General features: G+C 33.8%; 2 protein-coding genes across 8 annotated transcripts; both read left to right on the top strand.

Annotated features, from left to right (window-relative positions):
* The first annotated feature begins 2,639 nt into the window (after window positions 1–2,639).
* Window positions 2,640–10,213, top strand: LOC129800506 (venom acid phosphatase Acph-1-like). 7 transcript variants are annotated; one of them, XM_055844935.1, is made up of 5 exons: window positions 2,640–2,737; window positions 2,933–3,413; window positions 3,557–3,864; window positions 9,055–9,396; window positions 9,456–10,213. In XM_055844935.1, exons 3-5 carry the CDS (start codon window positions 3,709–3,711, stop codon window positions 10,158–10,160), a joined length of 1,203 nt encoding a protein of 400 aa, XP_055700910.1. In that variant the 5' UTR covers window positions 2,640–2,737; window positions 2,933–3,413; window positions 3,557–3,708; the 3' UTR covers window positions 10,161–10,213. The 7 variants fall into 7 exon arrangements, with proteins under 7 accessions (XP_055700910.1, XP_055700916.1, XP_055700915.1 ...); XM_055844941.1 differs by lacking the exon at window positions 2,933–3,413 and having other exon boundaries at window positions 3,611–3,864; XM_055844940.1 differs by lacking the exon at window positions 2,933–3,413.
* A 314-nt stretch (window positions 10,214–10,527) lies between these two features.
* LOC129800505 (prostatic acid phosphatase-like) lies at window positions 10,528–18,670 on the top strand. The gene is made up of 4 exons (XM_055844933.1): window positions 10,528–10,796; window positions 15,699–15,797; window positions 15,855–16,097; window positions 16,161–18,670. The coding sequence occupies exons 1-4, from the start codon at window positions 10,596–10,598 to the stop codon at window positions 16,863–16,865; spliced, it is 1,248 nt and encodes a 415-aa protein (XP_055700908.1). The 5' UTR covers window positions 10,528–10,595; the 3' UTR covers window positions 16,866–18,670.
* Window positions 18,671–18,704: the final 34 nt, after the last annotated feature.

Raw genomic sequence — 18,704 nt, 5'->3', positions numbered from 1 at the left:
GCAGAATACCGTACCTCTTGCCCTTGTCTGGTCTGTCTAAAACTGCCCCTATACGCACTTTAGAAGTTGAAGTAAAATTTTCAACTTTTAATTTTTTATATACTTGTATTTTTTCTAGTTATTGTATTTTAATTTAATAATGTTGTATTGGAAAATGATTTGTAATCAAGAAAATAAATAAAAATCCTTCGTCGAAATTAATCTAGCAGGAAATATTTAGTTTTTATCACAATCTGAGGAATCTTTTCTCCGAAATATATTTTTTTTCGAAAAAGGAAATAAATTAAGTCAAAGTACAAACGATTGTTTTTTTTATTACTTTTTCAGCAAATAGTTTAAAAAATGTAGTGTTTTTATATGCCTAAGAGAGCTTGAATAAAATATCATTCTACACTTTTTAAAGAAAAGTTGCCGATTTTAGACATCCTGACCCACGGAATCGGTCTTCAGACAAGAGGCTTAGCCCAATTCCCAAAGGTCTCAAAATCCTAAATAGCGAACAATTTTATTGCTTTTTGAGAGTCTAATAGGTCATTATTTTTAATAATCCAATCCTAGGTTTTTTTTCTAAAAAATCGTGATTGATAAGAAATTAAAGCAGTTAAGTTATTCCATTTGGCTAAGCCTTAGGTCTGATGCTTGTATAAGGTTAAGGTTTTGCCAAATGGCTGAGTGATCCAATATATTTTGCAAAATCAGTGCAGATGCCTATAATTTAAAAAAATCGAGATTTTCAGAAACTGAATTAAACCTTCAGCCTAAAGCCCGTGTGAGAAATATTCTGGTTTGCAATTTAATTTTTATAAGTATAATGCCCCACGCACAATAACTTTTATTTTGTAAACATATTTTCGGCATTTCAGTGAGAGTGAATGAAATCTAGATCTAGTTATCTCGCTCACTCTCATAAATAATTTTGAAAACTTATTTACAAACAAAAGTTATTGTGCGTTGGACACAAAGCTTTAAAATATTTTTTCAAACTGCTTTGTTTTTTGTGTCAGACTGCAAAGTTTGTTGGAATTTTTAATATTACATTTTGTGCAATGATTCTTTAGAAAATTCACCATAAACCTATTGTTATTTCAAATTGAGTTTTTTTATTTTTGGAAGAGTCGTAAGACTTAAAAAAAAGATCCTAAGCCAAACAATGTGTTTCTTCGGTTTAAAATGCCCTGTTAAACTAAATCTTAGGGGTAAGTGGGTCAACTTCGAAATAGGGTTTTTTCTCTTATTTTTAAATCAAAAAGGACCTTACGGTGATATAATTTAGATGTACAAATCACTCGTAAAGCCAAATTACATTAGGATAAATCTTAGTTCTATTTAAAAATAGGAGATAAATGGCTCCGGCACACCTTTTAGATCAGGAAATTTCATGAAATCAAATTCACATCGCTTTCTTTCTCACACGTTTTGAATATGTCTATCTCATTCTTTCGAGCTCCAAATTCGATTAAGCTAAATTGAATTTGTTGTGATGCTGAAAAGAAGAAGAAGAGTGCAAAAAAAATGAGATAGACATATGCAAAACGTGTGAGAAAGAAAGTGATTCGAATTTCGACTTCATGAAATTTTCCTGATCTAAGAGATGTGCTGATGGCTCTGTCACACCTTTTAGATCAGGAAAATTTCATGAAGTCGAATTTCGCATCCCTTTCTTTCTCACATGTTTTGCATATGACTATCTCATTCTTTCGCATACCAAATTCGATTGAGCTAAATTGAATTTGGTGTGATGTTTAAAAGAAAAAGAAGAGTGCGAAAGAATGAGATAGACATATGCAAAGCATGTGAGAAAGAAAGGGATTTGAATTTCGACTTCATGAAATTTTCCTGATCTAAAAGGTGTGCCGGAGCCATGAAGCCATAAAAAATTCAATTTCAAAGGTACCCCAATTCAAGTGCTCCACTTCCCCTATTTTTCAATTTTTCGTTATGTCTTTTTTTTAATGTCGTATGGGTGGGGACAACGACCCTTCCGTGCCCCTTTATCACTGTCCTTGGAAGTAATTGGTTTGATGTGTGATAAAATACTCTAAAGGGGGCGTAATTTAAATTTATTATGAAACGAAGGGCGGAACCTTTATTTAAGTCAGAATATCTCATACGACGACCTTTCTATAATGAGAAAAAAAGAGGGTGCGATTAACTTTTTTTCCTCATAACTTTAACACTTTTTAGGTGTAAAAATATATCAACATTTTTTAATGTTAATTTTACACCTTTTTAAGGTTAAAATTAACATGAAAAAGGGTAACTTCAACCTCCAATACACCTTAGAAGGGTAATATTTACACCGATTTCGGATCAATACTGCAGGGTAAAATTAACATTTCCGGAATGTTATTTTAACTTTTTCGAATTTCTCTCAGTCAGTGTAATAGAATTAAATTGTGGCCTTCTTGGGGTTAATTTCTCAAATGGATTTCTTATCAATTTTCCGCAATTATTCAAAAACCGGTGTATACAAAAAACATCGAAAAATACCTGGTATGCATACAACAATTCACCAACACGAATGCAACAATATTATGGATGATTGTAAAGATTGTGGGTATTACGACAAAAAATTTTTTATGAACCTTTTCACTTTCAATCCAACTGCGCTCTAAATTACAATTAACCAGATAAAATGCTCCAGTTTTCTTCATATCTTCCAGGCGGAACGACCAGAATTTTGCTGATGAAGTATTCCCAGAGCAATTTGCCGAAGGATTTCGTGTTCAGTGATTTGGTGAATCATTAAAAATTTGTGTTTTCTTGTAATTTTTTTCTCTAGTCTCCAACAATAACCATAAATCTGTCCCCTCTCCTGTGGAGTACTTCTTAATCAGTTGTCTGGGAATTAGTTGAAGAGAGAAAAAATAAAGAGAATTTTATTGCTATTTACATTTTTTCAATATACAGTTGCGTAACGATAAACTTTCAGTTTCGTGTGGAGCTTTTTTCTGCTTGGTGCTTCGTTTTTTTTATATTATTATTTGTGTATTTCACTAAACTAAAAGTGACAATTAAAACACAACGTTTGCTGGAAAACTGGCTTATCGGATCCAATTTAGTGGTTCTCAGTCAAGGTTAATGGGTAAAAAGTGGATTTTTTTTAATTTAAACTTTCGCAGTCGGATTTTTTCGGTTTGATCTTGAACGCTTTTGAGGCTTTTGATCAAGCTTCGAGATCAATATAATAATTTTCTGAGAATATTTATTGGAGATTACCTAACTGTTAGAGATTTCACCTGGACTGACTAGCATCCAAAATAGATTTTCGTGTGGATTTCAATGGCAATTGATAAGAGAAAATAACAATTGGCACCGGAAGTCAACTTCCCCCAGCGATTTTCCACAGATCTCTGTGAAAATTTTTCGGTGAATGAAAAGTGTCTGATCATGGAGTTGATCTGAGGAATAAGGTGAGCTCAGCTGTGCCGGCCCTCTCAGTCTCATGATGAATTTTAATGGAAGCGCGGGAAGGTTTCTGTGAATCTCTCACGCGGAAACAGCAAAAAAACTAAATAAATTCGAGAATTATTTATTGTCTTGCTTGTGGTTCAAGGTGATCAAATTTTTGGCCAGAACATCGTTAGTTTGACAGAGAGAAATCTTCCAGAATGCTGACTAGCGAATGAGCTGGAGAAGAATACGAATCGCGAACCTCTTGGAGGCTTGAGCTAAAGAGTATAAAAGTGTGTGGCAAAAGTGGGAAAGATGCACTATCTTTGGAAACGTTTTCTGGTTCTGGCTGTTGTGATGTTTCTCCTGCTGTTCTTCATCGTTTACGGTGTCCTGGGATCAGCCAGAGCTGACCTTGGTCCCAGCAAATCCTACATATCCCCCGACAAGGAGGTCATCCTCGTTCACACAGTGAGTACCAATTTTGTTTTCTGTTCTAAAATCTGCCCAAAGGATGATTTATGCTAATCCTAAATTCCCGCCCTCAACTGACCATCTCTATACCACGCAAAATGATAAACGTGCACATACCAAAAATTGCTGGAGACCAGTTTTTTCTTCATCTTCTCCAGCACAAATAATCCTCTGTTTAAAAACTTGATTTTCATGGAAATTGGCGCGTTCAATGCGATTCCGTGAAAAAGGTGCGTTTTGGAAAAAAATTACGTGTAACATATTGCTGGTTAAACACGAAAATGTTTTGCCATGAAAATACTGAAAAGACTGAAATTCCGTCGCTTGCATCAACACTTGTGCAAATTGCATTATTATTTTTCTACCACGAAAATGGGATTGTGAATCATATGGCTCCGGCACACCTTTTAGATCAGGAAAATTTCATGAAGTCGAAATTCCAATCCTTTTCTTTTTCACATGCTTTGCATATGTCTATCTCATTCCCTCGCACTCTTCTTCTTCTTTTAAACATCACTTCAAATTTAATTTAGCTCAATCGAATTTGGTATGCGAAAGAATGAGATAGTCATATGAAAAATACGTGAGAAGAAAAGGGATTCGAATTTCGACTTCATGAAATTTTCCTGATCTAAAAGGTGTGCCGGAGCCAATAGGTTCTAAATTCAAGTACAGTGAAACTCATTGGACGTAATCCAAAGCTCAGAAAAATTACTTGTGATTTTAAAAAGATCCAAACCCAAACGGGACTCATGGGAAAATGTTCTATAGTGCCCGCTCTCTAATTTAATTGAGGTTATGTATGCATGTGTGTTCACAACTATCCCCTGTCAACTCATAAATTGCTTCCAAACTCAGCTTATACTTCGAGTTCCGAAAAACTTTTTAGATGGAAATATAGAATATTTATCCCCCTTTACAAGTCACAGAGTCCTGTGTACAAGGCACACCTCATTGTGATATATATCGTGTAACGGTCACGAGTGCAGAAAAATTTCCATACGAATCTGCATGTGAATGTGAGAAAGTGGCTTCAACTTTGAAGACCACTTGTCAGGAAGTAGGTTCACAATGAAAATAAATTATCCTGTGATGTTTTTGTTTAATAAATGAAGTATAATAGCATAGAATTCTCTAATTATATCTTTTTAATCTTTTTTAAAACTTTTATACTAATTCTACAATAAAAATCGTGTATTATATTTTCGAGACGTTGAACAAATTCAAAAAATTCATCCGGATTACAAAGTGGACAACTGTCATATTGTCTCCCAATCATCCGAATTACAAATCGGGCACTGTATCACTTCACCTCCTGGCTAACGCAAGGCAAGCTGTTACTAGCACAATTCTGTCAATACTGGAATTGTCGGAATTGTTCATGCTCTGAAAACAGAGCTATGTCCAAGTACATTAAATAGGTCCTTAGTAAGTACTTATTAAGTACTTACTTAAGGCTTTTGCATATATTCTTTAAATATAGGGTGTCCCAGAAATTACGCAAGATTAAAATTTAGCGGCATTTCTGAAATAAAGGTCCGCAACGAATAATAAAAATACTACGTGACAGTTTATAGATTAGGGTTTTCAAAAAATCCATCACTAAATGTCAGACCAACGCGTTATTGTTCTTAAAAAATATTTTTAAAATAATTAAATAATTTGGTTCGAGAATTGGTCAGAAAATTGATTTAACTTCGTCAACATTGAAGAGTCTAATTGAAAAATTCACAGAACTGAATCAATTGGGGAGGCTAAATGCACTTGTCATCCAAGAATAAGCCCTTCAAATGCTTAATAATATTGAAGCAGTGTATTATCTGAAAATAAAGCTGATCAAGCGTTATTACTACAGGCGTTCGATATCGCGACAATGACCGAATTTATGAAGTCTAAATTGGAAGATTTGTTTATTAATTATAATTAATTAACTATGAATTCATTAATATTGAGGATATGTGGCTTTAGCATGATAGTGTAACATGTTATATATAGCCTATGAAATAATGCAATTCCTGCATTAAAACATTTCCTGATTGTAATTTTCTCTATTGGTGATTAGAATTGGTCCCTTAGATCATGCAATTTTAGACCATTACATTTTTTTATTCGGTTATTTAAAGTCATTAGGCCTACATCCACCTCTGTGCATTAAAAGAGAAGTTTTAACACTGCATCATCGAAATTTAGGCACATTTGTCCAAAAATGTCAGGGAAACTTTCGACGAAAGGATTCATATGCCAGCAGAGCTATGGAGGTTAATTACTGGATGCGATTTTTTAGTACATACATAAACCCTATCTTATGTAGGGGAAAGTGGGGCACCTTTGAAACTGAAGAACCTTTGAAATTGGGATTTTTCACCTATTTTTTAATAAAATTGAGCCTTAGAGTGATATAATTTAGCTGCACAAACAGATTTATTTTTCCATTTATAAAATTTTTACTTTATTTTTCCATTTATAAAAAAAAATAATTGAGAAAAAAAGTGTTTTTTATTTAATTTAAATCTTGCGTAATTTATAGGACACCCTATAGTAGGGTGGTCCACAGAATCTTAAAATTAATGATTTAAAAAATCATAATTATGAAAATTCTTTTGAATGTTATTGAGGAACGCGTTAAAAAAATCAAGATGGCGGCGTTATATAGTCTCTTTCTTATCTAAATATATTTTCAAAATTTGCTGCATAATGGCTCAACTGATCGTGGCATAACTGATATTGTCAAAAAGGTCTTGAAATTCTCTATAACTTACTAATATTTTATGTCATATAACCACATGATAATTCATAAATATCACTTGATATCACTACCAAAAGAATTTCTTGTTCAATTTGGAAAAAAACATCACATTCTCGCGATTTCACAGACCTCATTTTTTAAAAATTAAAAGATAATAATAAAAAAAATATTAAGGTTTTGTTACTTGAGTTAAATTTTTTTGCTCACCGTAGAATATTGTCATTTCGAAATATCGAAATAATGCAGATAAGACATTTTTTGATACAAACGACGGTGATATGTAAACCTATTAATTTTGGTTTTAATTCCTCTCAAAACTCTGAAAATGTTTTATGGAGTTTTCCTGCTAATTTACGAAAGAATTTACAAAATGATGCTTTTCTTGAAAGCACGATATAAAAATAATCATTTTTTAACCCTCTATCAGAAGACCGTCTCAAGACGGTCTTTACAAAAATTACATTTACAGCGACAATAAAGGATTTTTTTAAAATTTAAAAGTGCTATAGCGTCCCCGGTAATAGTCTTACAAACATTTTTTCAAAGTTTGAACTCGTTTTGACTCTTCGTTTAGTAGCTATCCTCAGTTTCGTGTGACAGGTCAGAGAAAAAGAAACAAAAAAAATATTTGTTCAATAAAACTCATTTACAATTTTTATAAAAATACCGATTTAAAGTTATCTGACTAAAATAAATTCATTTTTTACTGAAAGATATGTCGTTCTACTTTATTTATTTTATTTAAAAAATTTGAAAAAGTTAAAATGTGCATTTTAGAAGCAAAAAGAGTTTCAAAAAATTTTTATATTTTCTCACCTAGCGCCTAAACTAAACTAAAAGAGATAATAAAGAATGGATGGTATTTTCAACTTTATTGGATTATAATTATTCTAGAAAATACTTTATTACAAGTTTTTTTTCGCATATTAAAGAAAACACTGTTAAAGGGTTATCATTTTAGTTATTAGAATAAAAGGTCGCATGGTACTTTTCTAGATTTTCATCACTTTGATCCTTTAAATAAAATTAACGTTAATGTATGTAATTCGGGAGGGGAGAGAAAGCCATAAAGAATAAAGGAAATGAAGTTTTATTTGTAGAAATCACACATGGTACTGATTTTATAATCTTTTTTTTTAAATTTAAAAGATAGAATGGCTGCTTTTTCAATACCAATTTAATTTAAATTACTTTTAATAACATTATTGAAAAATTTTGGAAAAATAAGACAAAGTTATTTCTTTCCTCATTTCGCAATTCTGGATTTTATAATAAAATATTCTAAGAAATAAAATAAAATTCTTAATGCATATCATATTAAAAGTATCTCATTAAACAATTTATTTATACTATTTAGTAATACATATAAACAAAATTAAAAAAACAATATTCTGGGACTTTATGTTCAAGTTTTCATAGATTAATAATCTTTTTTTTTAATTTTTTCAAACATGGTTTAAAAAAACATGTTCACAAAAATCTAGATAAATAAATTAAATAAATTAACTGAATAACATAACGTAGAAATGTTTCATTCAGTGAATGAATCACAAATTGGTAGATATTTTTGTTCAATTCCAAAAAAACAACAATTTTTTAGAGCATAAAATAAAAAAATAATATTAATCAATTAAATTATTAAAAAAGAAAATAATTTAAATTATTTTTATTATAAATGGATTTCCAAAAATAAATGTTACGACATAAAATTAACAAAATTTACCATAAAGGAATACAAAATAAGTTGCCTGGACACTGAGAAAAAAAGAGGGTGCGATTAACTTTTTTTCCTCATAACTTTAACACTTTTTAGTTGTAAAAATATATCAACATTTTTAATGTTAATTTTACACCTTTTAAGGGTAAAATTAACATGAAAAAGGGTAACTTTAACCCCCAATACACCTAAAAAAGGTAATATTTAAACCGATTTTGGATCAATGCTGCAGGGTAAAATTAACATTTCCGGAATGTTATTTCAACTTTATCGGATTTCTCTCAGTGGAATAATTTAAAACTACTTTATTCTCACGTGGATTTTTCTACAGCTGCCACAAATATCAGAGAAATAATTTCCAGGTATTTTAACATCTCTGAGAGAGCTGCTCATCTTGCGTCTGTTTTTTGTTATAAAAGCCTCCTGGACGCAATCTTTCTCTTCAGTCCATCCAATAAGCTCAATTAAATCAGAGATCGAGATGCGTGTACTGGCTCTCGTTGTTTTATCCCTCTCGTGTATCCTGGCCACAGGAGCCAAGGTATCCTTCCCATCGCGATCTTTTGGCTTGCGCAGATTCGGTTTCAATCGCTACAAAAGTCACTCTTTCGTGGGTCGAGAAGATCCTGACAAGGAAGTTGTTCTAGCTCATATGGTCAGAGAAATGTTAAAAAAAATTCAAAAGTGTTTGTGATACTCAAGCAGATATCTGTTCATCTTCCAGCTCTTCAGGCACGGACATCGAACACCAGCGGACACATATCCCAATGATCCCTTCTTCAACGAGACCTTCTACCCCTACGGATGGGGTCAACTCACCAATCCTGGCAAAAAGTATCTTTTTGAAATGGGAGAATATCTCCATAGGCGGTATGGAGATTTTTTGGGTAAATACTACCAGCCGGATGTCCTTCATGCCCAAACAACTGGAGTGACGAGAACGAGAATGTCCATGCTGCTCGTTTTGGCGGGACTCTGGCCACCGAAGGATTCTCCCACAGAGTGGAACAAAAAGCTCAATTGGCAACCAATTCCCATTGAATCTGAACCGCTGGATCAAGATTCGGTGAGTAGAAGAGGAGAAATTTGAGGAATTAGTTTTAATAAAATTTTATTGTACTACAGCTCCTTCTCGTAAGGACTCCTTGTGCTAGATACTCTGAAGCCGTTGAGGAAGTTTTGCAGTCAGCAGAGGTTCAGTCTGCTGTTGATCCTTACGTTGATATGATGAGGGAACTCACAGAGATCACAGGGTTGGATATCAAGACTCCAGATGATGTTCAATCCTTGTTTAGTACTCTCAAAGCTGAAGAGGAATACGGATTGAAGCTACCAGAATGGACCAAAAGATTCTATCCAGAAAAGCTTCTTCCACTGACAGAGCTCAGCTACGTCTGGAATGTTCACACGCCGGAAATGAAGCGCTTGAAGGCTGGTCCATTCCTCCAGAAACTCGTAGATGAGTGGAAGGCAGCTTCTGAGGGAAACCTGAAGCCCAAGGATCGCAAGATGTACCTCTACACTGGCCACGATTCCTCCGTGGTCAATGTTCTGCATGCCCTGGGAGTCTGGGATTACCAACTACCGGATTATGCCATCATGGGAATGTTTGAGCTGTTGAGAGATCGTCCAACTGGGCAACTTGGTGTCCAGCTCTACCTGCGTAACTCCACAGCCGAACCTGTTCCTCTCACTCTTCCGGGATGTGACTTCTTCTGTCCCCTGGAGAAGGCCTTCCAGCTCATTACTCCCGTCTTGCCTGTCAATCGCGAAGAGGAGTGCAAACCCAAGGATCCCAATTTCTCAACGCCTCCACCAAGTGGACCATAAATCTCTGTTTAAATATTATTTGTGGGATTTGTAATAAAATTTAATGAAGACAATTCTTGTTCTTTAACTTTAACCATTTTAGGAAATTAAAAGTTCTCCAATTGGTTCAGAAATTGAAGAATTTCGGGAATGATTGAGATATTTGGTAATATTTTGGAGAATTGGCGCCTCTCAGCTGAGGTGGTTTAATCATCATAAATTTGGCCATTCAAGGTGAGCAAGGTGTCTCCCATTTTCCTTCGCTATGGAAAAAAAATTCGGCTCTTAAGACTTTTTCTACGAAGGCACGACAGTGTTAAAACTCAGAGGTCAGAGCAGAGATCTACTCCAAATAATTCTCTCAGTTAAGTCAGAGATAGTGCAGTGCTAAGTTCCCTGGGACGCGTCTTTAATGGAATTTCCAATAATCCGGTAGCATCGCAATTAAATCGCGAGATGTTCAGCAGTGTGGTTTCAACCTTGACCCTGGATACACTAAACTGGTTGGTGCGTATTCTGCGATCCGGCTGGACACTGGTTGTCTGTCTCGCGCTCATCACTCTGATTGATCTCACAAGGACGCGCCTCCACTCCGGCCACTCAGCCACATGCAACATTGCAGAAGATAACACCAAAGAACTCATACTTGTCCATCTGGTGAGTTCCCAAAAACTGCATTCCGGCTATTCTTAGAACCACAAAAAGAGAAACCTCTCAGACTATCGATCACCGAAGTATTTCACGATCTTGAACTCTTGTCCCTCAAGTCTTGTTTTTTTGTTTTTGTTACTCTCATACCCAAACACCATGTTCATTCATAAGATTAGAAGAGGAAGCAAAAAAAAAGAGCAGAGATTGTGAGACGCATGTTGTGCTATATAGTTTTTTTTGTAGTCAGCACGTGAGGAGTTAAATAACATAAAAAGATCATAAAACAGCGGCTTATCCGAAATACTCAACAACAACTTCATTAATAAATTACTATGAGAAATTTACACAACTTTTAAAATTCTTTAACTTATCACACAATTGATTGGACTATAAAAATCAAAAGTGCAATAAAATATTCAAAATTTTGAAAATTTACATCATTAATGTCCTTTCAAGTTGCATTTTAGCAGCAGACGAAAAGCAATTATTTTGGATAAGGCGTTGACAACATTGAATAACAAAGTTTATCAGACAACCATTTCTGACAAAAACTGGAAAGAATTTCATTAGTAATAATATGTTGGAAATATTTTTATGGCTGTTGCAAAAATACGTTTGTGTATACCCAAGTGGCACAATATGACTAGAAGCGCGACATTAGGTCATTTGAACCTTTAAACCTCTTTCATGGTAGGTCAGCAGAATGACTAAAATTTTACTATTCCGACAGAAATCAATAGAATGTCATGACGTCACGGTTATCGTTAATTACGATGTGCTTTACGATTATTAAAATGAAAGATCAATAGAGTGGCCACTAAATATTGTGGTATGAGTAGAGGTGGTTACAGTATTCTGTAAGGGCCTTGACCTGACCGCCTTGACAGACATGAGGATTAGCCGAGAGACGACTTAGCGTAATTATTAAAAATAATCGTTAAACTATATTTCCATCATTTTCCACTAAGTCGTCTCTCGATTTAAGTCGTAAGTGTGTCTAGGGCATTACGAATGTCCATCACATCACCTTCATATAATGGTGGTGACGGATAGATCTTACAAGAAGCGAGATTTCGAAACATTTGAGTCTAATAATTCAGTGTTTCAATGATCGACAATTTCCTCTAGAACTTAAAACGTTTGTACACTGAGAGAAATCCGAAAAAGTTAAAATAACATTCCAAAAATGTTAATTTTACCCTCCATTATTGATCCGAAATCGGTGTAAATATTATGCTTTTTAGGTGTATTAAGGGTTAAAGTTACCCTTTTCATGTAAATTTTACCCTTAAAAAGGTGTAAAATTAACATTAAAAAATGTTGATATATTTTTACACCTAAAAAGTGTTAAAATTATGAGGAAAAAAAGTTAATCGCACCCTCTTTTTTTCTCAGTGTAAACCCAATACCAAACAATTACATTTTATACTAATTTTCTCAAGAATTATAATAAATATGTTTTTCTTTCACGTCTAATAAGAAACATTATTTTTTTGCATTTCATTTATAAACAACTTGTCTTTTAAAATATTTTTTTTTATGTTTTAAAATTGGGGTAATAGCAATGGTTCATATGTTTGATCTTACACTGAGAGAAATCCGAAAAAGTCAAAATAACATTCTGAAAATGTTAATTTTACCCTGCAGTAGGGGAAAGTGCCCATGCTTGATACTGTAAAATGATGGCCAAGTTTTGTGATTATTTTTTGATTAATACACAAACCGAAGAGATTTTTCCACTATGACAAAAAAATGTCTCACTTATTAGGTTTATAATTCAACCTCAAATATTTCCTGGAAATCTTTAGATTTTCCTCAAGAAGAAAATAAGAATTCAGTGGCGATTTTTATACAAGTTGGTTCCGAGGCCTTCCTGTATAATAATTGATTCGACAATTCGGAGGTCCATTTTCACTGCAAAAATTTCACCGGATACAAAAAATTGCACATCACTATTTAGACGGAACTCTAATATATCTGCTTAAATCGTTTGTAAGACTGGTTATTAGTTTTAAAATCACTCTTATGTAATTTTTCTAAGCCATGTTTTTATGACATTAGGGCGCTAGCGAAAACCATTTTTTTCACTTTGAGTCTATGAAAATGTCACTCTGCAACCTTAAAATTCAGGCAACAGGGTTGAAGGTTATGTCAATTGTCGATAAAATTGGAGGATTACAATAGGTGTAATTATGAAAGAATCACATCGAAAGATAGAGTTGTCACAATTAAATTATCATTCATGGACCCTTCTTAAAATATAAGATGGACACAGGCAGAATTTATGAATTTGTCACCTCCCACAAAAACAGTGTCCCTAAGTAAAAATATTTTTACATAAATATTAATACTGATGAACCCTCTATGTGCCTATGATAGTAGTTTTCCTGAACAGCGACATTAATTAAGAAATACTTATGAAATATCATGTATCGAAATTACAGTTTTAGACCCATTTTTGATTTTCGCTTCCTGAAACTAGGAAAAAGAGCTGGGATCCTAATTTTTTTAGGAAATGTGAGTCTTAGGACCAGCTATTAAAATATATTACTGTGAGTCACAATTATTGATTAACGTAGGAAAAAAATAGTTATTATGAAGCTTGGATCGTATCAAGCATGGGCACTTTCCCCTACTGATCCGATCTTTTTAGGTATATTATGTGTTAAAGTTACCCTTTTTCATGTTGATTTTACCCTCAAAAGGTGTAAAACTAACATTAAAAAATGTTGATATATTTTTACACCCGAAAAGTGTTAAAGTTATGACGAAAAAAAGTTAATCGCACCCTCTTTTTTTCTCAGTGTAGAAGTAGCTATTATTCTCAAATTGTGATGTACCAATAACTAAATACATTTTCAATTTAATATATTATATATTTAATTACAGATTTGCGTGTCATTCTTGCGCAAACATTAATTTATTTTAAAGTATAAACATGTTTATCAATCACAGGTTATACTATTTTTATATTTTTTAATTTTCAATCTTTTATTACATTTCTTTTGGCTTTTTTTTTTGTCTTATTCGCTTAGTGATTAAAAGGTTATTGCTTGGGCATCACATAAAAATGTGTAAATTAATAATATAAATGGCTATGTCTTTTATTTTTAGATCAGAAAAATTCTGGAAATCAAAATTTTTATCCATCCTCTCACAAAAATGTATTATTGAACTTTTCTATTTTCTTTTCATTTTGTTTGTCTTGACTATGTGATAAATGGCGTGATCATAGAGATACATTCAATTTAGATTTTGAGTGTGAAAGAATGAGATAGACAAATAATGCATTAACGGTTGAGGACAAATTTTGATTTCATTAAATTTTTAATAAAAAAAGTCTTTCAGGGATAAAAAAAAGTTTTGATGAAAAATTAATTAATACTCATTTTAAAAATAGTCTTTAAATTAGCGGAACAATTATAATGTTACTTTTTTCAAAACGAAAATAAAAAAATACATTTTCCATGCTATTATCATACTAAGATTAGGAAAAGTTCATGAAATCAAAATTTATATATAACTTTTTCTTTATGGCTCCGACATTATCTCTTTTAGATCAGGAAAATTTGAGAAAATTTCATGAAGTCGAAATTCGTTTCTCTTTTCTTTTTCAAAAGTTCTGCATAATGTCTATACACTGAGAAAAAAAGAGGCTGCGATTAACTTTTTTTCGTCATAACTTTAACACTTTTCGGGTGTAAAATATATCAACATTTTTTAATGTTAATTTTACACCTTTTAAGGGTAAAATCAACATGAAAGAAGGTTAACTTGAACCTGCAATACACCTAAAAAGGGTAATATTTACACCGTTTTCGGATCAATACTGCAGGGTAAAATTAACATTTCCGGAATGTTATTTTGACTTTTTCGGATTTCTCTCAGTGCACTACTCTTTCGCACTTTTCTTCTTCTTTTGAACATCGTACCAAATTAAATTTATTTCAATCCAATGTTGTGTCCAAAAGAATTGGATAGACTTATGCAAGTCTTATAAGGACGCGAATTTTGATTTCATGAAATTTTACTGATCTCAAAGGTGTGCCAGGCATTATCAAGCATGTGTGTGAGGCATTATCAAACGTGTATTGCTAATGTAAATCCCATTCTATCATACTTAAATCTAAGTTAAACTCCCTCTGATAGCTAAAAAGGAAAATTCGAAGGATCATATAGACATGTAAATCGTTAGGAATTTTAATTTTATGAAACTAAAATTTGTTTATCTAAATTTATAAAATGTGCTGGCTTCGACATTAGATCAGACAAATTTTATGAGATCAAAAATTCACTTCCCTTTCGTTCTCACGCATTTTGCGTATGTCTATCTCATTCTTTCGCGCTCCAAATTCGATTGAGCTAAATTGAATTTGATGTGATATTTAAAAGAAGAAGAGCGCGAAAGAATAAGATAGACACATGCAAAGTATGTGCGAAAGAAAGGGAAGTGAATTTAGACTTCATGAAATTTTCCTGATCTATAACGTGTGTCGGAGCTACAAAGGCGTTAATTACCAAATTTAAATGTTCATTAATTTATTATGATTAGCCAAAATAATATGAATATAAAACGAATTAAATAATAAGTGAAAAATGTGTTTTATTAACCTTAAACATTTATTTCTTAATTTAATAATTAACCCCGATATTAAATAAAAAACTTCCCTAATTTTTTTCTTCATGTTTATTAATATTCAGTGTTTTTTGCTGGAATAATAACATACAAAATTCTTTGGTAATTACGATATTTTTAATATAAGAACCCATCAAACACGAACATCGTGCGACGAATTCAATTAGAGACTTCCTCCCCCTTCCAAACACAGAAAGTATTCCGCATGCCCAAAATCGCCAACCAGAAATATCAGGTTCGACTGGCAATTAAAAGCATTAATTTTTTTTTAGCTCTTCCGGCACGGACATCGAACACCAGCCGACACTTATCCCACTGATCCCTATTTCGATGCTACTTTTGAGCCCTACGGATGGGGTCATTTAACAAATGTATGTTCAAAGGAGGAAGAGTTAGTATAAATTATATTTAGTGGACTTTTTTTTTAGTATGGGAAAACTTATATGTTTGAGACTGGACAATACCTCAGAAGGAGATATGATAGATTTCTGGGGAAGACCTACCAACCAGATGCTATTCATGCACAATCAACAGGTGTCACAAGGACGAAGATGTCCCTCTCGCTCGTTTTGGCGGGACTCTGGCCACCAAAAGGAACGAACATGGAGTGGAATAAGCAGCTGAACTGGCAACCAATTCCCATTGAATACGAAGAGCTAAACGAGGATTCTGTGAGTGCCCAAATTGGGGATTTATTAAAATTAAGGAAATAAGTAAAGAAAATGTATTTTCAGCTCCTCCTTGTGAGAACCCCATGTCCAAGATACCATGAAGCTCTCGAGGAAGCTTTTAGGGAATACCCAATAAGGATAGAGTTAGAAAAGAACAGGATGATGATGAGGGAACTCACAGGGATCACAGGATTAGATATCAAAACTCCAGATGATGTTCAATCCTTGTTCAGTACTCTCAAAGCTGAAGAGGAATACGGATTGAAGCTACCAGAATGGACCAAACGCTTCTATCCAGAAAAGCTTCTTCCACTGACAGAGCTCAGCTACGTCTGGAATGTTCACACGCCGGAAATGAAGCGCTTGAAAGCTGGTCCATTCCTCCAGAAACTCGTGGATGAGTGGAAGGCAGCTTCTGAGGAAAACCTGAAGCCCAAGGATCGCAAGATGTACCTCTACACTGGCCACGATTCCTCCGTGGTCAATGTTCTGCATGCCCTGGGAGTCTGGGATTACCAACTACCGGATTATGCCATCATGGGAATGTTTGAGCTGTTGAGAGATCGTCCAACTGGGCAACTTGGTGTCCAGCTCTACCTGCGTAACTCCACAGCCGAACCTGTTCCTCTCACTCTTCCGGGATGTGACTTCTTCTGTCCCCTGGAGAAGGCCTTCCAGCTCATTACTCCCGTCTTGCCTGTCAATCGCGAAGAGGAGTGCAAACCCAAGGATCCCAATTTCTCAACGCCTCCACCAAGTGGGCCATAGACTCTTTCGTCTCCTTTGGGTCACTGGGTACCCATGGAAACAACAATTTTTTAGACTATCTAGAATCGATAAGAATCCGATTCTTCTGGATAATTACAAACTATAAGGATGTCCAAATCTAGGATATTTTTTGCAAGATCCCAATTAACTCCTGAGCTAAGATATTCTTGGTCAAAAATCGTGAATTTTTGATTTTCTGCTTCCTTGCGGATATCCTGACATTATTTATATTTTTAGACCAGAATAAGGAAAAACCTCTCGGGGCCAATAAGTATGATAACTAACAATTACAGATTGCATAAATTCGAAAAATAATCTTTCTTAAATTTTCAAAAAACTTGTTCAAACTTTATGGGTACTCTCGTCCCCAAAAATCTAGAGGTCAAATGTAAGGTTATCCCGCCAATGCCCGCCATTTGCCTTTTGACACCAACTTGTAAGAAAATTCCAAGCGGGAGCGAAATTTTTGCCAATATGGCCGATAATTTTGACATTTAGCAGCGAGGGAGATTGCTTTGAGGGAAGTTTTTCCTATTCTTCCAGATTTTGGTGAATTCTGATTGTCCAGGAAGTGTTTTTTTGACTCTTGAGGAAGCTTAATGTGTCTGCAATAACATCGTGTTGAGAGAAGTGTGTGTTAAAGTGTTATTGTGTGAAATATTTTGAGGAATCTGTTGGTACACTGAGAGAAATCCGAAAAAGTTAAAATAACAATCCGGAAATGTTAATTTTACCCTGCAGTATTGATCCAAAATCGGTGTAAATATTACACTTTTTAGGTGTATTAGGGGTTAAAATTACCTTTTGCCATGTTAATTTTACCCTTAAAAAGGTGTAAAATTACCATTAAAAAATGTTGATATATTTTTACACCTAAAAATGTTAAAGTTCTGAGGAAAAAAAGTTAATCGCACCCTCGTTTTTTTCTCAGTGTAAGCAGGAGCTGGGTGTCCTTTTTAGCACTTCCTGGACATCACAGAAGATACTGGTCAATAATTCTTCTTGTTTTAGTGATCAACATTGTAAAGTAGTCATTTGACACGCAAAAATAATTCACAAAATTGATATTATTGGTGTTGCAGATTCAAATTCAAATTGATAGAATTGTAAGGGGGTAGCCATTTTGTAGTTTTAGTATTGCCATGTAGGTGAAACGTAGAGATGCCAGTTTTTGGTGGGAATTCGATCATGATGGACAAAGAATTTAGAAGTGATAATTTTCTGGCAATTTATAAGTTTTGTAAGTAAAAAACCAAGACAAAATTAGGCTAGACGTTTCACAGAAGATTTATTTATAGGATTTATGACAGAGTTTCTGAAGGACTTCTACAAGGAAGATTTTGAACTAAAAGTTAGAAAATACCTGTAAGTAGGAAACTAAAGAAAGACAGAATTAGAGGACTTAAAAAGATTCTATTTATAGGATAAACAAGGAAAGAAAGCCAGAATTGGGGAAGATTCTAAGAGGGCAAGATTTAAAGGCTCAGGTAAAATTTAAGGTTAGGTTTAGAGGCTCTCATGGCTGACCCCCATTTTTGTTTCAGATCTTAAATCAGCAGTGTCGATCGCCAATTCTAATAGTTTGATACGGTTATATTTGAAGAGAATAGAGAAATAATTTCCGATGGAAGAATATGTCAAGAACAATTGGCTTTTGGAAAATTGAAGTTTGTCTCCTTTTCGTTCTTTAGGGGACGAGAGTACCCATGAGTTTTCCAATTTCCCAGAGGCGGAGAAAATTCTTTCTCTACAAAAGTATCATAATTTGACCACTAAGACTTACAATAAAGTGAGTTTTACTGAAATTCGTTCGCTGGATATGTTGTAGTCCGGAAAGAG

Source organism: Phlebotomus papatasi, chromosome 2, assembly GCF_024763615.1.
Source record: "Phlebotomus papatasi isolate M1 chromosome 2, Ppap_2.1, whole genome shotgun sequence".
In the NCBI taxonomy this organism is placed as follows: Eukaryota; Metazoa; Arthropoda; class Insecta; order Diptera; family Psychodidae; genus Phlebotomus; species Phlebotomus papatasi.
The sequence above is the reverse complement of the archived record's forward strand: the minus strand, read 5'-3'. Positions and strand labels throughout refer to the sequence as shown.

Coding starts and splice junctions, on each gene's coding strand:
- LOC129800506 (XM_055844941.1), top strand. CDS start 3,709: ATGCACTATCTTTGGAAACGTTTTCTGGTTCTGGCTGTTGTGATGTTT. Junction 3,865..9,054: donor AGGTCATCCTCGTTCACACA/GTGAGTACCAAT, acceptor TTCATCTTCCAG/CTCTTCAGGCACGGACATCG. Junction 9,397..9,455: donor AACCGCTGGATCAAGATTCG/GTGAGTAGAAGA, acceptor ATTGTACTACAG/CTCCTTCTCGTAAGGACTCC.
- LOC129800505 (XM_055844933.1), top strand. CDS start 10,596: ATGTTCAGCAGTGTGGTTTCAACCTTGACCCTGGATACACTAAACTGG. Junction 15,798..15,854: donor GATGGGGTCATTTAACAAAT/GTATGTTCAAAG, acceptor CTTTTTTTTTAG/TATGGGAAAACTTATATGTT. Junction 16,098..16,160: donor AAGAGCTAAACGAGGATTCT/GTGAGTGCCCAA, acceptor ATGTATTTTCAG/CTCCTCCTTGTGAGAACCCC.